Source organism: Mirounga angustirostris, unplaced genomic scaffold, assembly GCF_029215605.1.
Source record: "Mirounga angustirostris isolate CCGP_5_RB_7025 unplaced genomic scaffold, mMirAng1.0.hap1 SCAF_3, whole genome shotgun sequence".
In the NCBI taxonomy this organism is placed as follows: domain Eukaryota; kingdom Metazoa; phylum Chordata; class Mammalia; order Carnivora; family Phocidae; genus Mirounga; species Mirounga angustirostris.
Genome location: NW_026991711.1, coordinates 124,578,279 through 124,592,567, shown reverse-complemented (window position 1 = coordinate 124,592,567; position 14,289 = coordinate 124,578,279). Strand labels below are relative to the sequence as shown.

Sequence of the window (14,289 nt, the reverse complement as noted above, 5' to 3'; positions counted from 1 at the left end):
TCATTATATTTTTATATTATATTACCATGAATTTCTGTGAAGCATCTGCCTCTATCAAGTATGAAAGATTTAAAAATTCTGCTAGATCTTCTAGGCTCAGTATCATCTGAAATATTAGACTCTTTCAGTTGAATATGATTAATGTTGCCAATATGCTGTTACCTCCTTTGAATACATTTAGAAACTCATCATAGGCAGGTTTAAGTAAACCTTATTTTGTATATTTTGTTTTATCAACAAACTATTTTGTGAGTGACTAAATTTGTTTTCTCTTTTCTTAAACTTGGAAGATAAATAAGCTTGTCATTTAACAAAAATTACATTATTTCTTATGAAATATTAGACATTTATAAAGTTTGTAGTCAGAAGCTTTACCATTTTCGTATTTTTATTTTTTTGATCTTATTTACTTGTTTTTGTTTTTGTTTTTTTACCTGTGGTGTCAGCTTGTTTATAACATACACATTTTCCAACTTTTTTTTTCTAATCCCCATTATGTAGTTATTTATAGTGACGTTCTAAAGTACAGTGTTATGGTTATTTTTTTTTCCTGAGGTTATATCTAAAATATTTGAATCTTATTATACTTTGATTACCTTACTGATTTGTGGGTTGTTTATGAAGTCTATACATTCGGCTGTAACACTTTAATTATAGACTCTATATTAAATAATATAAATATCTTTAGGAAACGTCAGTCCCTTTTTATTAGCTATTTGGAACCTAGGTTTCAAACCTATACATAATAATAGATTCCAGCTGTGCTGAGACAAGTCCAAAATACACAGTTTTTCTTCCCACCTAAATATACTTCTTTCATCTAAACAGTGGATAAATGATTAATGCTTTTGTATAGTTATTCTTGGTTCAGTTCCCATCATTCAGGCACTGCTAAATATGCATTCATGCCATTTCACTAGCAATGCCTTCCTGCAGTGCAGAAGAATAGCTTTTGCAGTTTTTTGCTTATACTGTTTTTAGACCTTTTAGAATAGCAGCTACCATGAACATTTCACTTTTTAAAGAAAACAGATTTTGCCATTAGATAATGAAGGTGCACATTGCATTACATCCTATTTTTAATGAAGAGATATTCCTAGAAAAGATTTAAAGATCATACAATACAGTAAACAGTATTGAATTTTTCCCATACTATATTATTGGGTTTCTTTTCTCGAATTTTCTTGTGGTGGTTACAATCAGTGAAAAATATATCATATCTCTTGGAAGATTAACCTGAAAGGTCATAACTGATTTGGTGATCTGGCAGGTTATCCAAGTGGAAAGATTATTTCTGAGATTTTAAATGGGGCAATACAAGACTTTCTTTTGGATTATTTTCAAATCTCTTCTTAATCTTCACCCTTTTTGAAAACTGTGTTTATAAAATTTGGCTTCTCTCCTTTTCTAAAAGTTTTAACTAAGAGCCACTGTTTGAACATCTAAATTGCATGTGATGATTTTCTACCATTGATTCATTTTACATTGATAAAACAATCATTGTTATCTGTAATTTATGAGAGAAAATATAAACAAAATCCAAGCTTTCCTTATTAACTTTATGGGAAGGAATGTTATAAACCTTTTATATTTTAATGATTTGTTTTGGAAATCTTTGAATACTTTTCATTTCTGAGACAAAAAAAAAAAAACCCACTGCTTTTGCTATCTTTATGTTTTTATTTAAGTATAGAATATCTTCTTTCATAAATGCACTTGAGGTATACTGGTTTATAGTAGCAGTCTTTGTATTATTATTTATGATTTATCAGACCAAGATTTAAATTGTATGTAATTTAAACATATTTTTTTAAATTACATAGGAATTTCTTACATAGGTTGTAAATGATAACCTTAAATTCTAAGGTTTTGAAATACATTAGTATATTCTTAAATATTATTTCTTTACTAATTTAGAAAAATTATGGTATAAGTGATCAAGAAGTCAAACAGTTCTTTGTCCTTCCAAATTTTCCATTTTATTTTTAAAACCATAGACTACCTTTTTTCTTCATAAACTTGAGTTCAAAGAAGTTGCCAAGTGAGGATCCTTGGATACTATTTTAATGAGAGGAGTGATGCGTGTATAACATAACATCTAATCAGCTGTCTTATAGTTAGATGATCAGAACTGTGTATGATTCAGCTGTTCTGTTCCAAGATGGAACTTGATATTTTTTCCAGGAATAAAATATAAAAAGCATTGTTACATTAACTAGGAAGTTAATTCAAGTATTGTTTGCTTGTTTGTTTGATGTTTGGTTTTGAGGTGCAGAATGGTGGCGAACAACAGATGTTCATAGTCGTACAGGGGCAACCTTCTTTCCACCATTACTGGGAATTCCACCACTGTTTGCTCCTCCAGCCCAGAATCATGATTCTTCTTCATTCCATTCAAGGACTTCAGGAAAAAGTAATAGAAATGGTCCTGAAAAAGGTACTCCTGTTAACTTAAGTGATGTATTAAACTCTCCATTCCAATACGTATTTTCAGTAGAGTTTAGGTTTAATAACATTTATATAACATTGTACTAGACACTTTTTCACAATGTCTTGCTTACTCCTTACAATAACTCGGAGAGATTGGAAGTATCCTCATTTCACATCCAAGAATAAATAAGTGATTTGAGGACTGCTTATATGTCAGTGTGGCAGAGGCAGGATTTGAACCCAGGGCTTCTAACTCTCAACTCTCACGGCTTTTTCCTTTATTTCAGTATAAGATTTACTTCTGTAATTAAGCATTAAATTCATCAAAACTAATATCCAAGTACTCCTTTTTTTCTTTTAAGTGATCATTAATATTTCTGCAGTTGGTAACTGTTGTTAGAATAGCATTTGTAAATTATAATAGGATTTTGAATGATTTATTATTATTATCATTTTTCACTTGGGTAAGAGTTTTTGGTGAGTTTGCTCTGAAAAGGGAAATATTTGCATTTAATTATATTTATAAACATTATTTTAATTGAAGTGAAATCCAGATAAATATAAAATTACCATTTTAAAGTGAACAATTCAGTGGCATTTAATGCATTCACAGTGTTGAACAACCACCACCTCTGTTTCAAAACATTTCATTACTCCAAAAGGAAACTCCATACCCCTTAAGCAGTTTCTCCCCGTTTTTCCTTCCCTCAGTCTCTGGCAATCACTAGCTTGTCTACTGTCTCTATAGATTTATTGTGCATATTTCATACAGATGGAATCATACAATATGTGACTTTGTGTCTGACTTCTTTCACTTAGCATGATGTTTTAAAGAGTCATTCACATTATACATAGCATGTATCATTACTTCATTCCTCCTTTGACTGAACAATATTGTCTTGGATAAACATGTTTGTTTTTATTTTCAAGGTGTAAATGGGTCAATAAATGGAAACAGTACCTCATCTGTATCTGGTATCAACACACCTGTATTATCCACTACTGCTTCAAGTTCTGTGGGACAAACCAAAAGTATAAGCTCAGGTGGAGGAAATCGAAAATGTAATCAGGAACAAAACAAAAACCAGCCTTTGGATGCTAGAGCTGACAAAATAAAAGATAAGGTAAGTTATTCCTTCAAGGACAAATATATAACAGATCTTTATATAAGCATTCTAAGGTTCAAACCAACTGAATCTATGGAACAATTTCTTATGAATTACCACTCCTGTTTTACACATGTTTATTTTTATGGTTTGGTACTAACATTAGGGCCCTTAAGAATTACAACTGTCAGCACCAGTATAAATAATACAAATAGTAATGATAGCTAAGATTTATGGAGAACTTAACACATAATAGCTCTACTCTAATTGTTTTGCATATAATACCTATTTTAATCCTCTCTATACCCCTAATTAGCTAGGTATTATTATCACAAATGGAGAAACAGAGCCTCACAATAGTTGGCTAGTAATTGGCCAGGATTTGAGGTCAAGTGGGTTGACCCCAGAGCCTATGTTTTTAGGAAAACAAAGATAAGAAAACATTTTATTATGGGAAATTTGAAATATAAAGAATAGACAGAATAGCATAATATTCCTGTGTACCCATTATTCATTTTCAACAGTTACCACCTCGTGGCCAGTTTTATTTCATTAGATCCCCAGCTGCGCATGTTATCAATTTATGCCTCTCAGCTCTAAATTCACTCTCCTCTCCTTTACCAGTTGGCGCAATGTTAGACCTTGTCAGCAGAGGGTCTTGGAGAAACCCTGGAAGAAGAAAGGGCTTCAGTTTCTGGTTCCAGTGTTTTCTTCTTGCTCTTATGCTGTGGCTGCCAGAGGGTAGCTTTCTCACCAGCTGGCAGCTTCTCTGTGGGCTCTGTTTAAGAGACATTGTAGTACACACCGTGTAGTGGGTCTCCCAGGGGCATCTTAGTAGTAAGTTTTGCTGGGATGCCAGTGGGTGGCTTTCCAGCTAATTTTACTGGCACCCCAGCGAGGAGGTTTCCAGAAACTTTTCCTGGCATGCCAGCTGGCATGTTTCCTATTTGCCAGCCTTGACCTGTGATGCCTCAGTGAGCTTTTCTGCCATCCAGTGGGCAACAGCCACATCCTCTCCAAAGTCTGAAGTTCAGCCTCGGGTGAACAAGGTTGGAAGATAGAGGCCCTCTTCCAAGTTTACCTTTATTTTACTACTCTACCTCTGCCCTACAGTAAGTGGCTATTCCCTACATCTGCTATTTCAGGATTCTTTTTTTTTTTTTTTTTTTTTTTAAGATTTTATTTATTTACTTGACAGAGAGAAAGATAGTGAGAGCAGGAACACAAGCAGGGGGAGCGGGAGAGGGAGAAGCAGGCTTCCCGCCAAGCAGGGAGCCCGATGTGGGGCTCAATCCCAGGATCCCAGGATCATGACCTGAGCCGAAGGCAGACACTTAACAACTGAGCCACCCAGGCGCCCCACTATTTCAGTATTCTTTAGAGGTCTCTTTATCTCTCTTAGTAGTTCATATTCTACTACTAATTAATAATTCCATATGATAAAATCTCTCTGTTCAAATTGCTGATGTGGTTTCTACCTTCTGACTAGACCTAGTCTGCCATAGAAAAGGTATTATTATCAGGAGTAGGGTGGATATGCAAATTGCATGTGATAAATTCACTCTTAATATTCTGGTCACTCTGAGCCTTTATATTTCCTCTTCCACATCATGCCAGGGAAGCTGTGCCATTTCCACTTTGTTAAATGTAGGCCACCACTGAGTCCAGGTTTCATGCATCCAAGCAAGTAAGCTGAGATACTTCCAGCTATATGAACTAACACATTATATCCAGAATTTCTAGTAAGTGTACCCATATTAGTGAATTTGGTCCGCTCTCATTTGTAATTTCTTCTTGAGCGAGGGGTCTTGGTTTATTTTTGAATTAAAGTCTTAGCATCAACTGCAAACATTTTGGAAACAAAGATAATAACTAGGGCAGCATCTTCTCATCTCTAAATTCTATAAAAACCAAACTGAAGGCCTGGTTTTCTAGGGGAACAGTCAGCAGTTTGTGATTGGGTGCACATCACTTTCTTCACCATCTCAGCTATAATACCAAGGGGACTGTCTCTTCCCCATTGTCTTTTCTTGCCTCCTTTGTTGTAGATAAGAATTGACCCTAAAAGTGTAAGTATTTCTGATCTTTCTTTTCTTTTCTATTGATCTATGTGTCTGTTTTTGTGCCAGTACCCCACTGTTTTGATTACTACAGCTTTGTAGTATATCTTGAAATCTCGGATTGTGATGCCTCCAGCTTTGTTCCTCTTTTTCAAGAGTGATTTGGCTATTCGGAGTCTCTTGTGGTTCCATGCAAATTCTAGTATTATTTGTTCTGGTTCTGTGAAAAATATTGTTGGTATTTTGATAGAGATTGCATTAAATCTATAGATTGCTTTGGGTAGTATGGACATTGCTTGGGTAACCTTTTTCATATGCAGTTTGAAAAAATGTTCTTTAGCTAATTTTGATAATCCCTCCTGGGGGTTGCTATCTTAGCAGTACATATTGAAAATCATTGATTAAGTCCAATTCCTTCATATACAATGCATGCATATTTAGAATAAATGTAGATATTTTAAATTAAACAATGTACATCACAGACTAAAATACACATACAGCCTGTTGAGAAAAAACAAACAAACTGTTCAACTTTGAGTAAGTTCCACTCCTGCTATTACAAGCCAGTAACATGTTGTGACCACAACAGCCAGTCTTTTTAAAACATGAGTGAGTTCTTATGGTTTTAAGCTATCCTATGTTATCATTCCCTCCAGTAGTTTCCTATCTCACTCAGCCTACAAGACCCTGTATGATCTAACCTCTGCCAGTCCATCCAGCCTTATTTTCTGTGGCTCTCTCTCCCTGGTTCCCTGTGCTGGAGCTGATTTAGCTGGCCTCACCATTTTTTTTAACATATCAGACTTATTTCATGGCTTTTGCCTTTGGTCTTTCCCCTGTTCTTGAAGGCTCTACTCTTATCTTTATGTGAGTGTTTCTCACTCTCCATTTAGATCTCAGCTCGGAAAGATCTTACCTGATAACTGCATCTAAATCTTCACACACCCCCCCCCGCCCCCCCCCCCCCCCCCCCGCACACAGTCTATCCAAGTATCCTGTTTTAGTCATGGTATGTATCACTAAAAACACTTATTTACATTGTTTGTTGATTCTCTTCTCCATTACCACTGGGGCAGAGTTGCCGTCATACCTTTGTATCTCTGGAGAGGAGAGCAACTATGCCTGGTACATAATAGCCTTGAAGTTGTATGTATTTTGTTACTGAAAGAAATAAGTATACAGTGAAATGAAAAAGTTCAAGGAGAGGGTTCTGAAAAGCTTTCCCAGATTGGAATGGGGTTGGGGGGCTGGTTAATAAGCTCTTCTCTGGTCATTTTTTGATAACCTAAGAAGACTCATTTTTAAAATGTTTAAATGACAGGAAAGAGGCACACTACTGAATTGTGTATGAATACAAAATACACACACACACACACACACATAACTAATAGAGACTAAGGAGACAAAATTGGTAATACTGAAACTAATTTTCTCTTTTTCTCTAATACCTGGACTTGTATGTTCACTTCTACATTTTTTCTAAAATGGGGACTAAATTTGTTACCTTATAAAGGCACAGACTCTTTGTATATTGTCATGTATGGTCTGCAAGGACTATCTGCATCAGAATCCCATTAAAGTGCTTGTTAATGTAGATCCCTGTGCCCTGTTTGGAATTGGGACTCAGGAATCTGCTGGTTGTAGCAAGTTCAGCAAGTAAATGTTTTGCACTCTAAAACTTTAGAATCCACACTTCTAGACCCACTCTTGAGGCATGTAGACTCCATTTCTCATGCCACCTTTAAATTAAAAACTACACATATTACTTGGGCATTAAAATAGGAGTTTATTTTTCTCTAGTAAATTACTGTATCTCCCTTATTCTTTTCCTTTCTTAGCCTCTATTAAAAACCAAAGTGGTAACTTCTACTTGGACTCTTTATGATTTTCATAATCTTGCTATACATGCTTAGAAACCCACAACAGATTTTGGTTACAATGAAGGAGAATTTTCTCTGCCAAATAAATGGTAGGCTTAATGTTACTATATTGTTAGTATTTTGTTATAATAGTAATAGTGTATTGTTACTATTGTTTCTCTTTAATCTCTGCTTTGGTCTTTTTCATTCTGTGATACCCACACTATTCCAAGTCAGTGTCTCATCACTCTGCTTTATTGTGAGGGAAAGACATAGCTCCAGGAATGATGGTTACTATTAGTCAGCTTATTGAAGTGTGTGTCTCTGGAGGAAGCATTATGGTTGCTAGTTTGGAAGGGTTAACACAGGTTACCATTGCAAGGAGAGTATAACAACAGGACTGACTTTCTTCACTCATATGTATTTCATTTCATTTAAATCAAATTTTAGAAAGCACAAGGGAAAGAGTACTAATGTGCAATCTATAACTATTGCTTCAACTTCTTTCTGTAGAAGTGTATTATTGTCTTTCATGCCCCAACTCACTAGTCATGACAGACTGTATTGCTGTTAAGACCATAACTTTTGTAATTCATTGCTTTTGTAATTTATTGCTGCTTTTTCTATATTTTGTTCTTTATTTTATCTGTCAGTGAATCCTGTTGAAATGTTCCTATGTAACTTTGGATTATACTCAGTCTTGCTCTATCATGTCAGTATTTCTCCTTTTTAGTCTTCCTATTGGCGAGTTTTAACTTTTCCATTGTTATATAGATATTTAGTCATAATTCATCTAATGATTTTTCCTCCTTTGTATCCACTACTATTGTCTATTCTTTTTTTTTTAAGATTTATTTATTTAGGGGCGCCTGGGTGGCTCAGTCGTTAAACATCTGCCTTCGGGGGCGCCTGGGTGGCTCAGTTGGTTAAGCGACTGCCTGCGGCTCAGGTCATGATCCTGGAGTCCCGGGATTGAGTCCCGCATTGGGCTCCCTGCTCGGCAGGGAGTCTGCTTTTCCCTCTGACCCTCCTCCCTTTCATGCTATCTGTCTCTCATTCTCTCTCTCTCCAATAAATAAATAAAATCTTAAAAAAAGCATCTGCCTTCGGCTCAGGTCCTGATCCCCGAGCCCCGCATCGGGCTCCCTGCTCTGCGGGGAGCCTGCTTCTCCCTCTCCCACTCCCCCTGCTTGTGTTCCCTCTCTCGCTGTGCCTCTCTCTGTCAAATAAATAAATAAAATCTTAAAAAAAAAAAAAGATTTATTTATTTATTTATGTAAGAGTGGGGGAGGGGCAGAGGGCGAGAGAGACTCTCCAGCAGACTTTCCACTGAGTGCGGAGCCCCTCTTGGGCCTCTATCTCACAACCCTGAGATCATGACCTGAGCTGAAGACAAGATTCAGAGGCTAAACCGACTGAACCACCCAGGCACCTCTACTATTGTCTGTTATTTAAACACAAAAGTTTTTTTTAATGTGACCTAATGTCACTTTCTACCAATTTTGGGTTTTCTTTTTCCTGTAGAGCCTTTAATGTTCCAATTAATATCTCTCTTTATCGTATTTTCTATCTTTTCTGAAGTGAAATATAAAAATTAAATTCATTGCTAAAGCAGCCCTTAAGTCTTTTGCTACTTATTTTATCTTCTCTCCAATACTTATTACATATGGATTTTTTTGCTTTCATATTAGTCATTTGTCTACTCTACCACCACCTGCACTAGAATGTAAGTTTCTTGAAGGCAAGGACTCTATCTTAGATATCTTGTTGTCCAGCATCTAGAAGGTGTGTTTGGCACGTTATATATAAATAATTGGTTATTGACTCACTATCCACATAAAAAAGAAGACTACAGCTAAATATAGAACCTAAATGTCTGTAGCCCTTATCATAATTGGAATTATCATTTTGTAAATTGCTCTTTTTAATCTGCCATACGTTTTGAAGCATGGCAGTCATATGAATAGATATACATATATACTATGTCAATGTTTCTAATGTTCTGTACATGACACAGCCTGTACTTTTCATTGGAGAATTCCGATCATATAAATTAATTGGATCTGATTGTTGAATAACTACCCTTACAACATGTGACTTTTCTCTTTTTTCTAAAATGACATTTTGAGATGGAAATATCACTTGAAAATTAAAAGAGCATACCTCTTACTGAACTTTGAATTTTTCCAAAAATAAAGTCTTGCTAAAAACTTGTCTTTATCCAGAAACCAAGGAAGAAAGCTATGGAAAGTTCTAGCAACAGTGATAGTGATTCGGGCACATCATCAGACACCTCAAGTGAAGGCATTAGTAGTAGTGATTCAGATGATCTAGAGGAAGATGAAGAAGAAGAAGATCAAAGTATTGAAGAAAGTGAAGATGATGATTCTGATTCAGAGAGAGAAGCACAACATAAGAGTAACAACCAGGTATAAATAGTTTATTGGCAGTATCCACACATTCTTCCTATTTAGGAATTAACTGGTTTATCTTGACTCTCAAAGTCTATAAAGTTTAAAGTTAATCATGTCTTTAGTTCTTAACATTTGCCCAAGAAAGGAGATGGAGAAACATTTTTATTTTTTTTTTAAAGATTTTATTTATTTATTTGAGAGAGAGAGAATGAGAGAAAGCACATGAGAGGGGTTAGGGTCAGAGAGAGAAGCAGACTCCCCGCCGAGCAGGGAGCCCGATGTGGGACTTGATCCCGGGATTCCAGGACCATGACCTGAGCTGAAGGCAGTCGCTTAACCAACTGAGCCACCCAGGCGCCCTGGAGAAACATTTTTAAAGGGACATTTGGTATATTTTCTAGTGAGCTTTATGTAACTATCATAACTAATTAGCACTTTTTAAAGTACCCTTTTTTCTCCCAGTTTTACTGCATGACATTCTTTGTTTTAATAGATACTGAGAAGTCGTCTTTTTATTTTTATTTACAGGTGCTATTACATGGCATTTCAGACCCAAAAGCAGATGGACAGAAAGCAACTGAAAAAGCCCAGGAAAAAAGAATACACCAGCCATTACCTCTTGTGTCTGAATCCCAGACTCACTCATCATTCCAATCCCAGCAGAAGCAGCCTCAGGTTTTGTCACAGCAGCTTCCATTTATTTTCCAAAGCTCTCAGGCAAAGGAGGAATCTGTGAACAAACACACAAGTGTAATACAGTCTACGGGATTGGTGTCCAATGTGAAACCTTTATCTTTGGTAAATCAAGCCAAAAAGGAAACTTACATGAAACTCATAGTTCCTTCTCCTGATGTACTTAAAGCAGGGAATAAAAATACCTCTGAAGAATCTAGTCCTTTGACCAGTGAAATGCGATCCAAACGGGTAAGTGAAAAATTACTTATAGAAGAATTTCATTATTAGAGAAAGAGCTTTCATATTGTCTTATAATATGCAAGTTTAAATTAAATTCTACTCTTATTTCCATACTTTATTAGTTACCAGGAAGAGAATATGCACATGAGAAAGCTAGATTTCTCTGATTTTATAGTTACATATACATCGCTTAATATATTTTTGGCAACACAATCGTGTCATTTTTTTTTCCTGAGGTATAATGATTTAGTAGTAAGGGGAGACATATGTTTGAATAAGATATACTCCACAATTATTTTTGTTTAAGATCAATGTCCTTTTTTTTCTAATATCAATATATTCTTTTTTAAAGAAATAAACTTGAATAGTTTACTTCTGTAATCCTGTCAATTACAAGCATAAAAATCCTTTATGAAGAATCATTTTCCTTTGCCATTTTTTAAAAGAATTTTTTTAAGATGTTTTATTTATTTTAGAGAGAATGTGTGGGGGTAGAGGCAAAGGGAGAGAATCTCCAGCAGACTTCCCGCTGAGTGGGGAGCATGGAGCCCGACTCCAGGCTCAGTCTCACAACTCATGAGATCATGACCTAAGCTGAAACCAGGAGTCAGACATTCAACCGAGTCACCCAAGTGCCCCCCCCACTTTTTTGAAGAATTTTTTTTAAAGATTTATTTGTTTTAGAGAGAGTTCCTTTGCCATTTTTAACAAATTATATGAAATACAAAATATTTTGAATAATTTTATTTATACAAATACCAGAACCACTAATCAGAGAATTTTTTCTTCTTTATTTTCTTGCTATTGATTTTATATCACTACATAGTCTACATTCATATGTCTAGTAGAATTCTAATAATTAAATGACCAATGCCTTTTTTTTCCCTAAAGATTTTACTTGTTTATTTGAGAGAAAGAGAGAGAGAAAGGTGGGGCATGAGCAGAGGGAGAGCATGAGCAGGGGGAGAGGCAGAGGCAGACTCCCTGCTGAGCAGGGAGCCCGATGTGGGACTCGATCCCAGGACCCAGGGATCATGACCTGAGCCGAAGGCAGACGCTTACCTGACTGAGCCACCCAGGTGTCCCTGACCAATGCCTTTTATTCTAGAACCAATCTAGAGTAGAGAAAATATATTATGTTTGAACACAATATTCTGTCTTTTGATTACAAAAATTATCATTAGGCCTCCTAATCATTAGATAATTCTTGTACAGCTCTTGCTGTTTGCCAGCTATTGTTTTAAGTGCTGAAAATGCATTTACTCATTGAACACTAACATCTGTAAGTGCTACTAATATTATAATGCCCATTTACAGACAATCAAATTGAGATTCATGAAACTTAAATAATTCCCCCAAGATCACACTGCTAGTTAGTAATAGAGTTAGAATTCATATCTGGGCAGTATAGCACTAGAATCCTTGTTCTTAAACACTGTGATATGCTGCCTTTCTTTCTTAAAAAAGTTACAGTGTCCTTGTCCATTAAATCTTATTTTACTGTGAAGAATTTAAGAACAGGGTCAAAGTAAAAAAGACTTGGATAAATCGGGCTTTTTTGAGAATCTAAATGAGTAGTTCACAAGCCTAAGTATACACTAGAATCACTTGGAAAACTTAAAAAAAAAAAAAAAGAATAACACCTCAGAACAATGAAATCAGGATCTCTTGTGCTGAGACCAAGGTATTGCATATATCAAAACTTCCAGGGGCGCCTGGGTGGCTCAGTCGTTAAGCGTCTGCCTTTGGCTCAGGTCATGATCCCAGGGTCCTGGGATCGAGCCCCGCATCGAGCCCCGCATCGAGCCCCACATTGGGTTCCCTGCTCTGCGGGAAGCCTGCTTCTCCGTCTCCCGCTCCCCCTGCTTGTGTTCCCTCTCTCGCTGTCTCTCTCTCTGTCAAATAAATAAATAAAATCTTAAAAAAAAAAAAAAAAAAAGCTTCCAAATGGGTAGCCAGATTTGAGAATCCCTGATCTACATGGAGTGACCAATGGTATTATACCATGCATACGATAACTTGTAATGCACTGCTCAGTCATAAGGAGGTATTATTATTGGCATCACATTATTGACTCTCCATGAGTCAATTAAGCAAACTAAAAATTACATTGTTTGAGTTATTTTAATTTTTCATTAATGTATATTCCACTTTAAGATAGATTATAGAGCGTATCAAGAGTTATTTGCATTTTGAAAGGTTTCTTGATTTTTCAGTTTCTTAAATATTTCTTATTAAAAGAATTTTATATGACTGCCTATTAGAAAGTCACTTATTGAACACTTGCTTAATAAATGTAACCAACCTAGTCTTCCTATACATTTGATCTTATGTAATTCTTACAAAATTATGTGAGGTAAAGAAACTAAGGCTTAGAGAGATTAAGTCACTTGCTAACATCATAGAACAAGTAAAGAGTAGAAGGATTTTAAACCAAGGTCATTCTTACATCAAAGCCCATGATTAAGATGAAATAATTTGGTGTTTCTAAAATGATAATGGTAGTTCATGGGAAATATTTTATGTGAGTGGATCTTCACATTAGACTCAACTCCAAATGACTTTATCTACTTTTCATTGGTACCTAGTATTGAGTTAAAGGGTATTTTATAAATATTTTTCTTACATCAGCTCTCTTTCTTTATATGATAGTCTAACATATAGAATTTTGCTTTATTCTTATGAAAGTCTCTATTTCATGTTACCTGCCATGTATCTGTTTCCTCCACTAGTCTGATTTTTTTTAGTATTATTTAATCATTGGTTCTTTCCATACACGTATAGTATAGACATTTAATTCAAATCAATACACATTAATTGGATCTATATAACAGTAGTGAATTTTCTTTATCAAGTTTTGCCTAGAGGATTTTTTGTGTAGACTGAGAGACTCAGTAAGGGCTGGGAACAAGAACTTGGAGGTAGGACAGAGTTTCAAACCTGTCTTTCCATACTCTTGTCATCCAAGTGTCTATCTTAGAACAGCAAGACATTTGCTTCTGTGCAGTTCTCAATTTTCTCCCCTCTTCCTTTTTATGTACCACCCCCAATATCAAAAAGCACAACATATTTGCCTTAAAAGAGTAACAGCTACTACTCTTAGATAAAATAGTGATCTTTGGTTATTTTTGAAAACCTTCAGGTGTCAATATAGGGGAAGTGGGTCTTTAGAATTATGGAGTGAGAAGCAATTTCAGAAAATTAAAACATAAAACTAAAGGGCGAGGTTTTGTTTTCATGACTGTTTTGATCCTATGTATTTAGAAGGAAAATTTACTACCTGTAAAAAAAAAGTACAAAATGATTATATGACATAATTTTGTTCTAAGAAATGAAAATACGCTAAATTTTTCTGCTGAAAACTTAAATCAGTATATATTAAATATGAAGGTAAGTACATTATATACATATACTTACATGTAATACATAATATTTCTATATTATATAAATATTAAGTAAAATTAAGTATGTTAATGTATTTTATATAAGAATTTTGCCATAAAAT

General features: G+C 35.2%; 1 protein-coding gene across 21 annotated transcripts in view; it reads left to right on the top strand.

Moving 5' to 3' along the window:
- BAZ2B (bromodomain adjacent to zinc finger domain 2B) overlaps positions 1-14,289 on the top strand; it is a 305,426-nt gene that overhangs the window by 193,173 nt on the left and 97,964 nt on the right. For 17 of the 21 annotated variants that reach the window (XM_045868790.3, XM_054506190.2, XM_054506196.2 and 14 more), the window contains 4 exons: positions 2,270-2,437; positions 3,361-3,554; positions 9,681-9,884; positions 10,398-10,793. In XM_045868790.3, the coding sequence (XP_045724746.2) occupies positions 2,270-2,437; positions 3,361-3,554; positions 9,681-9,884; positions 10,398-10,793 (962 nt within the window). The remainder of the gene's footprint in view (positions 1-2,269; positions 2,438-3,360; positions 3,555-9,680; positions 9,885-10,397; positions 10,794-14,289) is intronic. The other 4 variants (XM_054506194.2, XM_054506199.2, XM_054506189.2 and 1 more) reach the window with 1 other exon arrangement.